The sequence below is a fragment of the Colletes gigas genome, unplaced genomic scaffold (assembly GCF_013123115.1).
Source record: "Colletes gigas isolate AHSC1104 unplaced genomic scaffold, ASM1312311v1 Colletes_gigas_Sc00007, whole genome shotgun sequence".
Lineage (NCBI taxonomy): Eukaryota > Metazoa > Arthropoda > Insecta > Hymenoptera > Colletidae > Colletes > Colletes gigas.
The window spans coordinates 5,832,863-5,850,476 of NW_025106636.1; the positions used below are offsets into that span (position 1 = coordinate 5,832,863).

A 17,614-nucleotide genomic window follows, 5' to 3' on the forward strand; every position below is an offset into this window, starting at 1 on the left:
AGCCGACAGCGCAATAACGAACGATCTCCGCGATCCCCGAGAAAACCTCGAGTCGATTCCAATCGAAGATCCGTTTCTTCCTTTCCGCGATGATTCCGGGGAAAGATCGAACTGTTCCACAAGCATGGATTACCATACACGCGCTCCTTCGGTTTGCCAGACAACTTATTATCGGTTATTTATCACTGGCGGGCCGTGACTGAAATTTTTCGTACGAGCCGCTCGGGATCCTCCGTTCCACTTGTGACGGGAGCCGAGCCACGAGCGGCGTGAGAAATGGAGGCGGCAACTACACACAGAGATCGAAGGCCGCGTTACGTCGGACCCGTGGCCAGAGAAACTGCTGCGAGCTTGATAAAGCTACAAGATCTGGGTCGAACCGAGCGCCGCGGAACCGAGATGTCGGAAAAAATGCGAGCAGAGGTCGGAAAACTGATCTATTGCCGTTTTCATTTTTATTTATTGCAAAAATTCCTGAAACTGAAAGACGACATGCCTACGCGCCATTTAACGAGGTATTCTACTGCAGATCCATGAAAAAATCCCATTTCTTTTTACACTTTCACGAAGAACATGATGTTTGAACAATGTTTGCGCAAACCCAGATGTTCATACATAGCCATGAAAGTGAAAGAGAACAATAAAAAATTGATAGAACTTAAAAAAAAAGACCTACAAATATTCCCTAAATAATTGAAAAATGAAATACTAACGCTTTTAAATCTGGAAAAATTCTGTATTGCCAAAAAATGATCATTTCGTAGAACTTCCACGTCCCAAACTTGTGATACATTCTCAGACACCACTGTGCTGGTTACGAGCTGGTAATATTTCGACACTAACTCTTGGCTCCTCTTCAGAGTATAATTTCTTGACCCACAATGTAAATACTGAAACGAACATTGTAGGAATATATATTGTTCCATAAATCATTTTCTGAGAAGGATCCAGAAGCGAGATACCGCAATTCGCCGGTGGAATTCTTATTTTCCAAAACGTATTAAACGTAGAACGGAAAAGAGACTCGAGGAACTAACAGCACAGTTACATTTTTACATCAAAACATTCGAACCGTAGAAATTGAAAGCCCGAATGGACCTTGAATTTCTAGTTCTATGACAACGATTAACCCATTGTCATCGTCAGACGCTTGAGAAACTATTGGAGCAGAATAGGTACTCGCGTTTGTTAACAATTTTTTCAAACGGTGTGGATAACATTTTTGTTGAAAGTAAAGTGATGTAGTTCGTAGCATCTGGGTCAGATGTGTAAAATATGGTTTATAGAGCATTACTTCGATTCAAGATCTTCGAAGAAACTTTCGATATGCAGATAACGATAATCATCAACAAGGAGTATTATAAATTCAGAATTTAATAACATGTAAAGAAACTATGGATATAGAACAGAAGTTTGTTCGCCAGAGAAACTATGCAAGAATCCAATTTCAGTATCGTTAATTGTCTCTGTGCAATGTTCCGTGCCTCTAACAACGGTCCAATGATCTCATCTTTTCGCTCTAGTATGCTAAAAGGTTCAGCTCTGTCTAGCAGTAAACAATAAAGTTTCAATACCAAACCTCGAATCAAGATCTCAAACTTCGATTCTTTCATCACTCAAAATATTAGACTCTACGTACTCGTACGATCGATCAAGAAATCTCTTCCAACAATGAGTATCGAATATTAATGCTTCCTCGTGGTAGCGATGGCGTCAAGTTTTAAATAGAGAAGTCAAGCAAAAGAGACCAGATGTCTTCCTCGTAATTTACTTTAATCGTCAAACCCGTCATCGCAAAAATAAACGTATCTACACCCGGAACTGGAGTAAGGAAAACAAACCACGCAGTTCTAGTCTACGATTCGATATTACCGAATAAGAATTCGATAGCGAAAACGCAACTAATTTCCTAGACTAGGGTTGTATTCGAATATTCGAACACTTTGGTGATTCAAATACTCGAATACTTGACCAGTCGAATTCTGGATGAATACTTGACTATTTAAATTCTATTCAAGTACTTGAACATTGGAATTCTTTTTGAATATTTGACTGTACGAATTCTGTTCGAATTCTACTCGAATACTGAATTATTAGAATTCTGTTTGAATACTCGATTATCTGAATGCTATTAGAATTCTATTCGACTACTTGAATTCTCGAAATGCGACAATAGTGGAACTGATTTTGTTACTTGAAGTTATTAAACAAAAATTCTATTGTTCGGTAAAGTGTCATAGTCTGATCACGCTCCATTCTCGTCAGCCAGTGTCTACTTTCAACATCTCCATGACCTCGTCCCTTTTTCGCGTCCAGAAGAACGGTCCCACGGCTTTCGTCCCGCGGATTGTAAAGCCTAATCGCCCTATGACGAAACGTTCCGCCTTCGACGGTGAAAAATTACGGAAACGATGGGACTAGCCCATAGAATCCGCTATTGAAACCGACTTAAAATGAAGTCAGAACTCGGAAACGTCGCAGTTCGGAAAATAACAATTTATGTTTTCTGACAAACGGCTCTAATTGAAATTTATATTCCCGGCGCCAGGAATTAATTCCTGGCGAGCTCGCGCGATCGAGCTCAATTTTCTCGAAAAAAAAACAGGAAATCTCCAGCGTGTAATTAGACGTAATTAAGCAGCCACCTTATCCACGGACAGCGAACGCCTTTTCCTCCTCCGTGGTCTTCTTTTTCCTCCCCTTTTCGCGGCTCGTGAGCGATTCATTTTTCTAGCAGCCGCGCCCGAGATTTCTCGCGGCTTTTCTACTTGCCCGGCAAATAAATTTCCAACCCCGTAACCCCCCCGCCGTTTCAGTGGCCAGGACCGCGTGAATCCGGTGAGAAATCGTCGGCGGTCGACAGGCGAGAACGTGTGGAGGAAACTCTGTCTACCAGTGGTATCTCGATGTTTTCCCGTGTGGTTTGCGTGGACCGATTGATTGGTCTTATCGAACGACTCGTGCAAAGGCGTTAACATTTTATAAACAAATCAAATAAAATTCCATTCTGGCCAGCTTGCTCAATCGAATGTGTATAAAATCAATGGAAAGTGCATCCTGCCTGAGACGCGACTTTTGGTTTGAAATAATTTGAACAGTCTCCAAAATAACAATTCTGACTCCTGCTATCTATCATTTGATCGTAAAAAGGCGCCATTAGGCATAGACAAAACTGGTCGACGCTTATAATCGTCAAGTGGGATGACAAAGTGGCACCGAAGACACGTTTATCTGGGTGTTTGTAACCAGCAATTTAGAGACGACGATGGTGACTATAAACACCAACCGATGCACACTGAACGAGTTTAGACGTGGTCGGAGTATATTCGGCGTATCGTCGGACAAATGTGCGAACTCAATATGAAGTATTTTTAGCGCGGCGCGATTCGTAAATGTTTGGTTACCGGGCGCAGGGTTCGCGATTTTGAATTATTTACTGCGATTCGATCCGGTAATTCGAAGTAGAAATAAATGGCGTCCCATACCATTCAAAATTTCGTTCGATTCACGGGGTGTTCGGTTCGACTTTGAACATGATTCAAAGGGACTGTCAATCAATACTATTCGGTTCGAGACAATCCGAGTCAAGTGTATTCGGTTGAGTATAATTCGAATCAAGTTTTGAGTTGGTTTGAATTGGTTCAACAAGTATTCGATTCACTCAATGACTAAGAACTTTCTATTGAATTAATATCGAGAGATCACGTCACAGGGTATTCCCGCGAATCTCGAGCCCAACCGAATCGTGTATTCCCAATTCTAGTGCTATCCGTGTCAAGCAAGAATCGCGAAAAAGCCAATAATCCACTGAGACAGACTCACCTTGTTGTGCGGTAGCTGCGTGGGCACGTAGAGCGGAGGATCCAATCCGGGGCTCGTCACTGCGTGACGACCGATAATCCTGTCCGCCGGTTTCGCGTCGTATCCTTCCGGCTGACCGATGTGGAATCCCTTGCTCTTCACCCAGAACCGAAACTTACTGTTCTCGGCACTGTTCACTTCCTCGCCCCTCAGTGTTCTCAATATGCGCGCGTACTTTTTAATGGTGATCGTTTTGGTTTTCGCCAAATCGCCGTACGTTTTTATCACCCACGGCTGGTAAGCGTTGAACATACCGTCGTTTTGGAACTTCTTCGGCAGACTAGCGCCATCCGGTTGGCCCTTCTGCATTCCGTACTCGGTCCCGTTCACGCCGGAAGACATGCCGGGGAACGGCATAGGCACGCTCTTAGAGTCCATCGCGTTGCCCGCGTTCCCGTTAGCGGCGACGTAACCCGAGCTCAGGTTGCCGGACCCGTTCGAGCTCAACGATCCCCCGGTCATATTCGAGATATCGAGATACGACACCGACGAGCTTTTTCCCAGATTGGTCGCGGTACCGACGAACGTCGCCATCGACGAGGACATGTAAGGTATCGGGGTAGGCATGCTCAGGCCACCGGGACAGAGGCCGGCGGCCGTACCGGGCGGCATGTTCAGTCCGGGCACCGACGCGTACGTGGACATGTCTGGCATGTTCGACGCTGTCGTCCAGGTGGGCAGGACGCCGTTGCTGGCCGTCGTTTCCGCCGACGACGCCTTCGCCTGCGCGCTCGATCGCGACACCGAGCGTCCCTTCGAGGACGGGCTGACGTCCGGCGACGACGAGGACGCCCCCGACGAGGAGGCCGCCTTCGTGGCGTTTGTTGACGTCCCGCGGGACTTCTTCGTGGGCGGCTCGTCCCGCGCCGCGTGCATCGAGTTCAAATTGCCGTGGGACGGGCTGTTGTTGTTCTCGGACCTGGAACGCTTGCTGGACCCGGTGGATTGGCCCGACGGGGTCGGCGAATTGTTCACCTGCACTCTGCGTCGGAGTCCCATTGTCGCGCTGGCCATTATTCCACGGGTGTGTTTAGGACGCGGGCCTGGTTAGCCGGTTTCCCTGACGATCGATTTTGCACCACTAGTCACTAGTTCACCGATTCCCGTCGTCGTCGATCACCAAGACCGTCGACCATCGGCAGCATTATCGTGCCAACGTACGCACGCACACTGACGCGGCGACCGAGACACTTCGAGGCACACGCGAACAAACTCGGGGTTGGCGATGCAACCGACAGGGCCCTGTCGTCGTCGCTTCCGGGGCTGAGGGCGGAAAATCGGCCAACTCTCTTTGCGGAGGAGTCTGCAAAAGAAAAAAGACCAGGGGGACGTGACAAGTGGGATTAGCTATGCGCGATTAAGCGGCGGAAACGTTTAAACGAGGGCGCCGCTAATGGACTAGCCGCCAAGTAGGTGGAAACCGTGGCGCGGCAGGAGGCGGGGGTAGGGACTGAATAATACGTAGCTGAAATTCACCTACGAAATTGGTTTCTCTTGCTTGCATACGACGCGCTCGCGACCGCCTTTCTCCGCCTTGGAGAATTCTTTCCGCGTGAAATAACGTACGCGAGCCGGGACGCGCGTTATGCAACCCCGTTGGCGAAAGATTTGGCGATCCGAAATGGTTCGGTCGATGATCCAGGTGAGGAGCTGTTATGGTTGGGGATTGACTAGTGCGATCAGAAACGTTTCACCTGTTTTTTAATACGGAAAATTGACTCGTTGTTCTCGGGGGGACTTAAACTTGTTTTACTTGGGCAAATTAGACTGGATTTGTTGGGGTTTGGACCTGTGAGAATACTTTTATGTTCAAACATTGGGCAACCTTATATCAAACAGGTCTATTAGGATCAAACGTTAGTATATCTACCATGACCAAGTCTTACTATGTCTATCAGGATTAGACACCGGGATGAATCCTCAGTTCATCTATTAAGTATACAGGGTGTTCGGTCACCCCTGGGAAAAAATTTTAATGGCAGATTCTATAGGTCAAAATAAGACAAAAATCAAGAATACTAAACATTTCCGACCACACAGTATATTTTCGGTAATGAATTTTTTTCTCGAAAGTGCGTAGGATTTCGGGGGTATGTCTACTCACAAAAAATGATTGTAATTGACCCCTGCATCTAAAAAAAATTCTTTTAGAATGATTTAAAATTTTTGTAACATATCGATAACATAACGTCGCATCTATACGTGTCGATACTACTTTTATCATGATAATATTCACGTAACGTAAGCCCTTCGTGATTTTATTATTTTATTATTTTTTTGGATTTTAGACTAAACGTATACCAAAGTGAAATCCAACGACGGTGACCCAAAAAGGTTCCGAAATATCTCTTTCGAGGAGTCTGCGGGCACAGTACGTGTATCGAGGCGTTTCGTAAAAGTGCAATTCGCACGATCGTCCCAGACACGTCGGATGATCGCATCAGGAGGGTGTAAGAGGGGCGGGGGGTTGTAATCGCGGGCCGCGCGTTTACCCGCGACCACAGCTACAAATTTCCCCGTCAGCCGACTATTCGAGTCCGTGCATGCGGTGCCGCTAATGGATTTTCGTAAGACAGGTGTTAGAACGGCGGCGCGACATAGATGGTATGCAATTAGACACGAGCGCGACTCGGACGGCGCGGCGAATTAGGAAACCGGTTATTTAACCAGCCACGAACTTCCTTCGCGTGTCGAGCGCTCGCCATTTTGATGTATCGTCCGGGAAAATAGCGTGGCCACGTGGTATTTCGGGAATTATTCGACCGCTTTTATTTATACGATCAACAATACATCATAAAAATTAGTAATACTGAAGAACTAATCGAAAATTTGAAATGAATTTTTTTTCTTTGGAAAAATATTCCTCGAAATAGTTCCACCTAACCTATACGTGCACGCTCAGTTTCGATGTTATTTTCAACATTATAGCATGGAAATAACCACCGAAATTGTGAATGAATATTCATAATCAAATTTCTCGCGGTAAAATTTCTCGTGGGTCAATAGCAGTTTGAATTTTTACAGATTTTAGTTATCATACTGCGTCCAAATATTCCATGTAATCGAAACCGTGCGGCCACGAGCGAATCTTATTGGTAAACACGAATAAAGCGAAATACGTTCGCGGAACTTCCACGCTAATGTAAAAAATATTTCACTCGAACGAGTCGTGGTTCCAGGGGACGCGCAACGAGCGTTTTAATTGTGTTAAACGATTTTTCCTGCGACGGAACCCGGGCGATGAAAAAAAAAGAAAACGTGCTGGGACACGAAAATGGAGAAACGTACTTTCAGCGTCCCCTCCGGAATATACCCGCGCGTGGGCTCCCTTTGCCGTTACGCCCCATGATTCCAGCCCTATCTGAGATCAAACTAACCCCCGCCCGTTATGATCGAGACGAGACACCCCCCTGATCGAGGGATGGAAGCGTCGAACACGTTGAACGCGATAGTACCGTCGACGTTAAATTTTCCAACCCGCAGTTATCGCCGCCCTGATACCGTTTCGGATAAAGATTCGGGGATTTCAATAATTTTAGCAGATATGCAGATTTCAAGAATAGTGCAAATACCGTTGATGATGTTTGGCTCGAACAAATATTGGTTGCACGTTTTCATCGGCGAGTAATTTTGAAACATGTTGAACTCGTAACTTCTCATTTGCAAACATTGACGTCCTGCAACGTCTCGGAGTACTTTCAATGATATATAATTTCTGAACTAGGCTCTATTCTTCCACCTCATTGTTTCTAAAATCCTTAAATCCAATTGATTTGCCTCTGTCTGATAGCATAAATCAACTCTAATAGAGTACCAAGTACATTTATAGGTTCACATTTGAACTCTAATGGAGTATTTCAGGTTTATAGCAATGGCCAATTATAGCAGAGCACCAGTTCATTCCTAAATCAATGGTGTAGCTCTAGCAAAGTACCACTAGTACTATATTTTTAAGTTGATGTTCGAACTCCAGTGGAAAACTATTTTTATAGCAACACTCAATTATAGTAGGGGCTATATTGTTATTCAAGCTCTAGTAAAACACCAGTTCAATTCTAATATAGTGTCAAGTTCATTCCTAGTAAAGTAGTACTACAGAGAGCACCATTTTATTCATATAGCAATATTGAATAATAGAAAAGTAATAATCCATTTCTACTGCTCTAATAGAGTAGCAGGCTATTCGTGCATCAATGTTGAAACTGTTCTAGAGTGCCAGTTAATTTGGAAATTTCTATTAGAATACTGTTTCACGTTTATAGAGGCATTCAATTATAGCAGTTTAATTGTCCCGTATTTGCATCGTTGTTTAAGCTCTACGAAAGTACCAATTAATTTCTAAATTGTCGATCAAACTCCAGTAAAGAGACGGCTAACTTCTAAATCTGTATCCAACCGCAGTATCTTTCGAACGGCTCTATCGTAACGTTCTTCTCGTTTTCATTCCTATCGGTCGACCGCTACGTAAACTCTATCTTAAGTTTGGTGTAATCCCATCCACTATATTTCGAACGAAGCGTACGCGAAATAGAAATTACCTCGCGCAATCCACATAACCCGACATCGAGCCCGAAGAAACACGTTCGAGGCTCGCACTAAATCTCGCCCCACGAAAACGTAGTTCTCGGAACGGTCTCTGCCCCTGCAACGAAACCGCATTTCGCTTTCATAATTATCGCGGCCGATACGACAACCGTAACGAACGGGGGATACGTACAGATAACCTGTGTCAGATAATCGCAAAGCAAACCCAAGAGCGAATACTAATTCAATAAGACCGATCGAACTATCCGAGGCGATAGCACCGGATCGTATAATGAACTCGCCGCAACGTATCCGCACTCCTTCAGATAACGGACACGGAGCTCGTGGGACAACGATACCGCGGCCCCATATCGCTAACCCACGCTGTAAGCTTCGTGGAAAAACTTTGCCCAAACGAATCGAACGCTGTTGCTACATGGAACCCATTCTTTTCACGATTCGTATTCACTCGCGCAAAATTAGTCTTAGAGCTGTATTATTTGTTATAGATCTATGCCTATATTAGGCTTGCTATAACTCTCGACTCAAGATTCGAACACCCGAGTCACTCGAGTCACTCGACTCAATTCAAGACTCAGGCACTCGAGTCACTCGACTCAACTCAAGACTCGAACAGTCATCATGTTTGTACCAGGTCTATTCTAGGTCTGAGATAGCTCAGTGTTCATTTTGTGTTTCGAAATAAGAATGATCATCTTGCGTTTAATGCGACAAAACCGTAAATTTGTTAAACAGAGACTTGGAATTGCAAAGTTTCGATGCAATTGCATCTAGGCGTTGAACGCAAGGGAGAGAGTAAATGAAAAATGAAACCGCGATACAAGCGTCGACGATTTTCGAAGCTCGTCGCCGCGAGTCCCGCCAGTTACGAAGGATTAGAATCCAAGGGAACGATAACGAAGCAAGTCCAAGAAGGGAACCGATGGAATGAGGCCGATAGCCTCGGCGCAATATAACCGCGCTCCTTTAGGTGGCAGAAACGAGGTCTTTAGCGCGGCGGCTTAAGACGCCGCACAGCTTACTGTAAATTATCTTCTGCGTCGTTATCAAAGATTGCGCGCGCGTCCAAGAATGAAAATTGAGGGAGAATTGTGGCGAATCGAGGCCTTGCGTCCCCTTTTTTCCTTTTTTTTTTGCAAAATCTCAGTGACAATAGGCTCCTTTCTCCTTCTGCGATCTCTGACTTGCGATAGATCGGGATTAGATCTATGCTGAGTCCAGGGTACGCTCATACCAGATCTGTGTGAAGTGTCTGCTAGTTCAGGTTAGGTCTGAATAGATCCAGATCGGGGTTAGCTCAGTGCTAAGTCTTCGATTCGATCTGGGTCAGATCTTTGTTAAGTCTGAGATGGGTTAGGCTAGATCTACGGCTACGTATATATTAGATCTGCCTCATATTTATGCCAGGTCTATACTAGGAATGTGTCAAGTCCATGCTAGGCCTATTCTAGGTCTGGGTTGACAATCAACGAAGGCCTAATATTTTTCAGCTTCCTTGGCGATGGTTATTCGTTTACTCCAATGCACCGATAGACTAGTATTTGGTACGTCGAATGGATCCTGTATCCTTCGCGGAGGCCTTCCCAGTGAACGTTCTCGTGGTCAGAAGAACATCGATGACTCGAAAGTAAAGAGAACAATGGCGGGACCATCCGAGAGGGAAGTGACCATGGTAACAGCCTTGATACCCTCCCAGATAATCAGATACTTCTAATCAGCGGCTCGTCTAGGAAAAACTAGAACTCTGAAATGGCCTCGCATGCCGCGGAATTCAGATGTCGCGTAGGAATGGACGTTGGAATGTCGTCGCTATAGAACAGCATGAGCTTGTGGTCGCAGGTAAAATTGGACCGTCCGAACGAGCCAACCGACGAATGCCTGATGATGTTGACGACTCGAGGCTGAGAAAATTGACAGACCAGGACCTTGCATCGAATTTCCGGCAAATTCAGCTTCCGCGAAAAAACAAGCTTCCCTGCTCCGAGCATTGGTTACCCACGGAACGTAAATTCTACCAAGTTCTTACGCAAGTGCCAATCTTACTCCGACTCCGCTTCCTGTACCCGAGAACACCACACGCTTTATTTTCTCCTCTCCAAAAAAAAAAAAAAAAAGAAAAAGTTGAGACTAATTTTTCTCGGATGGCAACTCTCATCGATTTTCACGAATTTTCCCGCAGCCCTCCGTCGTAGTCGCTTCCAGCTATCTCGATCTTAAGGTACGCGAATTTTTCAGGCAACGCGTCTCGACTCGTTTTCTCCTCAACCGAGTTTGATCAATTTTCGCAGCAACTTTATCCCCGAACGGAATTCCTATCTATTTCCTCGAGACGACCCGATTTCCCACGATCGGTTCCATCTTCTCAGGAATCTCCCGACGGCTTCCACATTAATCGCCGGTCCTATTGCGTGCGCGGACTGCAGCGTCGTACCAATCGAGTGGACGTTTAAGTTTCGAAGGCGTTTTGGATACTTTGAAAATCGTAACACAGAGAAAATTAGTGCCAGGCTCTCTGCGAGCAATAGAGAGTACAGAAGTATCGAAGTGATATTTTGGTCTAATTTAGAGAGTTAATTACCGTATACCTTCATTGTATTTAATTAAGTGAGATCCTTTCATCTAGCCTGCCTGTTCGCCAAGCTACGAGGAAATAACTCGACCTAATCTTCCACGACCCGGCTCGCTATCGCAAGAATCATGCATTAATCGCGAGTCATTACTAAAGAAGAACAAATGAATAATTAACGTGTAGGCTTAATGAATATTACAAGGGCGTATCTTGAGGTACTGCCGATGCAGCGCAAGATAAGGGGATGGTAAACAAAAAGGAATGAATTTAGTTGAAATCATTGGGTTCGTGGAGATTTCAAACGACTACAAAAGTGTGGAAGTTCCTCTTCTGCTCGTTTGATCGAAATTAAAAATGGTGTAAAACGTACCGAACTTCGGAGTTTAAAGATATGGCGAGAGAAGTGGGAGTCCGGAGAGATTGTTGGAACGTACATGGCCTTTTGGGTGCAAGGAGACCAGCAACATGGATGTCTGAGAATTTTAAAAGCGGAACGTCATTGAGGAGAAGGTTATCCTATCACAATATACAGGGAATAACTGAAAGGCACGGGCAAAGTTTGGGGGGAACATTCCTCACGCTCGAAGGATGAATTATATTCTTCCTAACGGCGGCCATTTTGAATATTACTACTAAGACCCATTGTTAAACAAACAGGTACAGTTTTCAGGGGTTAGAAAGAATATTCCAGCGAACCAGTTACAAAATACATTTAATATTCTCGATCGAGGGAGTCGTTTCGTCTGCCCCGGCCACCCCTACGTTTGACACGGGAGGGCAACAAACGGAAGTTTTTCCACTCCCCGTTTTAGTTGCCCGACGACGAAAACTCTCGAGCAATTTTCTCGGTTGACCGCGACCCGCACACGACGGCCTCAATGCGCAATCGATTACCATGGTCGAAGCTCGTGGCGGCCGATACCGGATACAATAACCCGGGCGCAATAGCCAGCCGTGCTCCTTTAGGTGTCAGAAACGGGGTCCTCTGGCCGGCAGCTCGCTACGTCCCGGCTTAAAGCCGCACACAAGTCACGTACCGGCATGGGACCACCAAGTATTATGGCGCGTCCTCTACCCTGACCAACCCTCTCTCCCAAGCCTTCTCTGGAGGCCCGTCGTACACATATTACCGGGCAGCGCGTATAATGTGGGCGCCGCTTGCACACCGAGCGGCCCGGTGTCACGCTACGTGCTTCCTGCCCGCAGGCCGTGGTGTGACAAAAGGCCTTATGTCCGCCCGCTCGTGGAACACTCGTGATCGCAATGTGTAATCAAGCTCGCATGGCCACTGTATTACCACGTACACCTACCGTGGCCCGCGGCCATCCTGTACGTGCACGAGCCACACGCGCGCGCGGGCCACCGCCGCCGCTTTCGGCCGGCCGTTTCCCGCGCAGGACGCGACCCCCCTTTCCACGATCGGTTTCGCAACCGAGACTCCGGGGCTATCGGCGCTCACTTTTCTACTCGATTCGTCTCGCCCGTTCCACGCGTCCACGGATCCTAGCCTAACCTCTACTCGACCCGGGTCTCCGGGGAGCACAGCATTTTTAAGGACTCCTCTCGCTTTACCGCTACCAAAAACGGATCACCTTTCACTATTTTTTACGCGCAAACTACGCTACGAATCTTCCTCAAATTTTACACACACTTCTATCCATTGCTTAACAATGTCGGGGAATTTTTATTGCTCCGATGGACTTTGCATATGCCTCCAGAAAAGTAACCAACAAGGGAGCAACTAGGAGCATTTCTTGTTCCAGTGTCCGGTTAATGAACGGTTCCTGAAGATCGTAAAAGGAATGTTCTAACCAGGCCCTATCATATTTGAGAATTTACGAGCCTCGTTTAAAGAGGGGAAAACGGATTTTCGTTTATTTTTTTTACCCGCCCAATTAAATGCGAGCCGGGGACGAGGCATAAAGTCGTGAACGAAAAAGACCAATGGCCCTGGACGAAGCAGTTGGCGCGCGTTGCACTTTTGGCAGTTGTCGACCCGCGCGTTGGGACGCAGCCTGCCACGAGTAACGTGTTTACCTAGACTATTGATCAAAGGGAGCGAGATCTTTGTTCGACGGAGGTGTGCGGGCGCTGGAAAACTTTGGGTCGGGGAGTGTCGGGAATTTTTGTCGAGTTTCAGGCGGATAGGTTCGGATGACGAGTGGGAGGGGTCGTGGGGGCCGGAAGGGAGGGAGCAGTACGCGTCAGGAAATTTTCAGATCGACTCGACTACCCAACGACAGGCTTTACGAGTTTACAGAATTTTCCTGCATTCGATCGTTCGAATTTTCGACGAATATAATTCGAATACTGTTTGAATAGTTGGATATTTTATACATTGATCGAAGTACTTAAATAGTTAATTTATTTTTATACTCAAAATTCTAAATTCATGTGGTATCAATATAATGTGTTATTAACCTCTAACAGAGATAAACTATTGAATAAAAAAGGAAAACTAGAGTTTTCTATGTCGACTAGTGTCATCTACAGAAACATTGTAAATTCGTTTAAAAAGAACTACGTACACATTGTTTGAAAGATGCAAAGGGTTCATGACAAAAAATACAAAATTCAAATTCATATGTGCGGTTTTACTCCGAAAATCAACAAAAAGGTTATTGAATCAGAAATATTCTATTTTTCATTGCATCGATATTGGTTTACGAGTTCGATAAATATTTTGTATATATAATGTTCAAATTTCGAGAACTTTTCAAAATGATTCTTTCAAGGCTTGAATCTTTAAAAAAAACTGAGAAAAACCAATTTTTTTTTATGTAAAATTACTGAACTGTCCTCTTTTTAAGTGATTACAACAGAGCGACGGAGAGAAGAATAAGCTAACGTTTGAAAAGTTTTATCAAATGCTTATCTATTACCAGTTTTGAAATTTTATAATCTGCCTCGACTGTGCTATCGTTAAACATTCAAAGAATTTAAAAAATTCGTATTTTTACATTTTCTATGTTGGTTCGATGTCAAGCTTCGGATTTTTTGTTCCATATGTTTGCATACCTTTGCTCATAATAGAAAATATTTATCAATAAAAAACAAAATTCAATACACTGAACGGTAGCAACTAACAAAGCTTATTTATTTTTATAACGTAGATGGTTTGGTCGCTAAATTCTTTATCGTCCTAGACAAATCAAACTTTTTTCATAAAATCTAATAAATCTATTATAATGTACGTATATACATTTGTAAATTCCTTTTCATCTCAAACGGAGTAGTTCGACTCGAACGGCCCTAACTTTCACGAATATGAAAATTTCTTCGTAAAATTCAGTACGTTTGGAGTTCGATATATGTACCGTTAGACGATACGTGAAAGTATTTAATAAAGTTGCAGAACAATTTAAAAGAAGAAAGTTCAAACGCTGGCTTATTTTCCAGCCCGTCGCCCTGTCGTAACCCTTTAATTCGACGAGAAATCGTGGATTCTCTAACGGCCCCGAGCACAGAAAAATCGACGCGGGCAATTTCTGCGCCAGTCGGGTCTAATCCGCCGCGAACAGCCGCCTTTCGTGATACCCGTTAGACCGAGGAGAAAACGTCGAAGACTTCGGTCCCGAGTGGCGGTAAGTTGAATTCCCAAACGGGCGGGTGTGGCGACCGCCCCGCAACGGGCACCGAAACGGATGCCGCTATCTCCACACCACCACAACTGCCCCGGTGCTCCTGTGCGTCCGTTTCCAACTTTTTCCATTCATTTTTCTCCGTTATTTTTCCCCCCCTCCCACCATGAACCGCGAGGAACGATTTTTTATCCCGGAGAAACGTTTCCGATAGAAACGGGAGAAATCTCCAAGAGGGCCAATTTTCTAAAGGAAACGCGGCAGAAAGAAATATCAAGGGAAATGGGTAAAATTATATTCCGTTAGCGGACGACGGATAAAAACGGCGATTTATCCGTTAAGCGAAACGAAATATCGTTTTGTAATTCTGTCTCGTAATTTTTTATCGAACCGATAACTCGTCGAGGAGTTACGAGTACTCGAAACACGTATCCGGATAAGGATTTTGCTAAATCTCCGGGAGAAAAGTAAACGTAACTTTCTCTAAAATTGGAATCGAATCGATCGAATTCCTCGCGGAAGCGTCGCGGAAAATCGTGGAAAAGTCTCTGATCGATCGCGACAGCCGAAGCGCGATTAAATCGATAGTAGTACTGTCACCGGGACGTCACAAAGAGAATTCCAACGATTTCCAAGCCCGAAATCGGCTGACAGCCACAGTTCGGCTCGCGAAAGCGTAACATTCGGGCTCTGTCAGCGTCGATCGAACACTTTCCCGGACCAACTTGTGACACTTTTTTTTTTTCGTACCGGAGAATATATTTCGGGTTTCGGGGCAACTGGACGCTCGACACTGGAGACCGTTTCGATCCACGAGGCGAAAAAATGCGCGCACACACGGGGACACAAAAGAAATTCGAGTCGAATATTCCGTTGGCATCGACGACGGCAGGAAGCAAGGAAAAAATCGTCGATCTCCGTGTATTCGTGGAACGTCGACGATTTCGCGAGCTTCAATGAGCCGTAAAACGGAACGGAAAAAAAAAGCGCAGCCGCGGTAACGCACGTACAATTACCGCCGTCTTTTGAAACGCGGAGTTATCGGCGGGACGCTTGTCACGCACCGTAGGCGAGAGGAAAAAAAAATAGCACTCACTGTTTGCAGTCGTCGCGACGATCCCAGGGACTGGTTCACAACAAGAAAAGGAAATCCCAACGGTTGCACATTCGAAAATTAAAAAAAAAAAAAACCAAGCGTGCTCCGAGTTGAAATATAATAATAAAAAACGCAAACACTGACTTGCGTAGACACGAATACTATCACCGACCTGTAGGAGAGCACCGGTAGCCAGCAGAATTCTGAATCCTCACGTATCCAGCGTGACGATCCGTGCGTGCCGCGTGTCCACGTTCCGAAAGTGTCACCTCCCTCTCCCGGTCGGCTTCAGGAGACGTGCACGAAGATCCGTGAAAGGAGGAAGAAGAGGCGAGAGATCGGGCGAGCCAGTCGCGGTCGGACGATGTCGGTGGCGCGCACTTCTACTCCGTGTTCCCTCTCTGTCTTCCCTTCCAACTCTTTCGTCTTCCTTTTTCTTTTCTTCTGGTTCCCTCGCAGAAACCACCAGCTAGCCGCGCGCACGTTCGACGTCGCGCGGCGGCAACGAGCCGAGTATAGGAAGAGAGCAGCGCGACGTGTCCGCGCGAGACGCGAAGGAAAGAGCGCGGGCGCTCCCGTGGAACGAAGGAGGAAAAGGGAGAGCACGGGCAGATGCCGAAGGAGCCAGCGCGCGGAGCGACGGCGGGCGGTGGGAGGAGGGAAACCGAGCGGCGGCGGCGGCGGCAGACTCGGTTGACTCGGTGGCCGAGCGGTATCTCACCCGCGAAAAGCGTCCCGCGATCAGGTGACAGCGGGAGTACACACCGGCGCTACCCGTGGAGCGAGAGAGAACGACTGGTAACGAAAGGAGCCGAACCAACGGGACGGATGGTGGGGGGCGCGTGGTGGGACGGCGGGAGGTTAAACACGCCGACGGGTCGGAGAGGGAGCACGCAGCCCGAGAAGGAGGCAATGCGTATGACTGACGGCACGAAGAGAAGCACGAGAAACTGGCCAAAGAAAAAGAAGACGAACACGGACGGCGAGGAACGAAGAGGAACGGCGTAACGGAGACGAGACAGCAAGGGAGATACGGCGGCGGTGTGCAGCGGGTACCCGTCGGGGTGGAATCGCGCGCGCGCGCGCGTCTCTTTTCTCGAAGGGGGACGTCGAGGGAGAGAAGGGCTCCCTGATCGCTTCTGAGTGCAAACGGTTCGGCGTGCGGTGGGACACTGGCAGGCGGGCTGAAACTGCTGTGGATAGCGGGTGGCGAGCGGTGCGATACTCCACGGGACGGGACGGGACGGGCCGAGAGCCGGGCCGGGACCCCCATCCACGGACGCACACAAGCGTGTCGCCCCTCGCGCGGCGACTCGACGCGCCGCGCCAGGCAGAGAGCGGGCCGCACACACAGCCGCGGCCTCGCACGGACAGTGAGTCAGGCAAGCGGGCAGACAGGCAGGCGAGCGAGGCAGCGCGTACGAGCCACGACACGTTACTACGCCAACGGCGCTGCCTGCCCTCGGCTGGATTCGGTCTCGCTCGGCCGGCGTTGGTCTGACTTCGCCGTCTTCGTCGGCCCGCCGTGCCTCGTCCTCCTCGCTCTCGGGCAACTCGTCTTTCGGCGCGGATCTCTCTCTCTCTCTCGCGCGCGCTTCCACTCCACTCCACTCCCCTTCGTCCCTCGCAGTCTCGTCTTTCTCCTCGCCCCCTCCCCCTCGCATAGCCGATTCTCCCTTCCGCAACCGCGCTCCCTCTCTTTTTATCCACGCTTCTTCTCCTTGTCTAGGATTCTCGTCTACCGCCTCTTTCTCTGTCTCTCTCGGGTGGTCCGTCGTCTCTCTCAGACGGTGTGCACCGCTCCCTCGGTCTCTTTTTCCGAGCGTCGGCTTCTCTTTGTCGCTGCGTCCTCGTCTGTCCCGTCCCTCTTCGTCGGACCCTCCGTCACTCCTCGTTGCGCCGTTCTCGCGTTCTCTTCGTTTTCCCGCCGTCCTTCTCCCGACCCTGTCGGCAGTCTCCGTC

At 47.1% G+C, this 17,614-nt stretch overlaps 1 protein-coding gene across 1 annotated transcript in view; it reads right to left on the reverse strand.

Annotated features, from left to right (window-relative positions):
* LOC122396204 overlaps positions 1-15,746 on the reverse strand; it is a 65,543-nt gene extending 49,797 nt beyond the window's left edge. The window contains exons 1-2 of the mRNA XM_043394396.1: positions 15,653-15,746; positions 3,823-5,164 (exon numbers count right to left, since the gene is read on the reverse strand). Of these exons, the coding sequence (XP_043250331.1) occupies positions 3,823-4,875 (1,053 nt within the window). The 5' untranslated portion in view covers positions 4,876-5,164; positions 15,653-15,746. The remainder of the gene's footprint in view (positions 1-3,822; positions 5,165-15,652) is intronic.
* Positions 15,747-17,614: the final 1,868 nt, after the last annotated feature.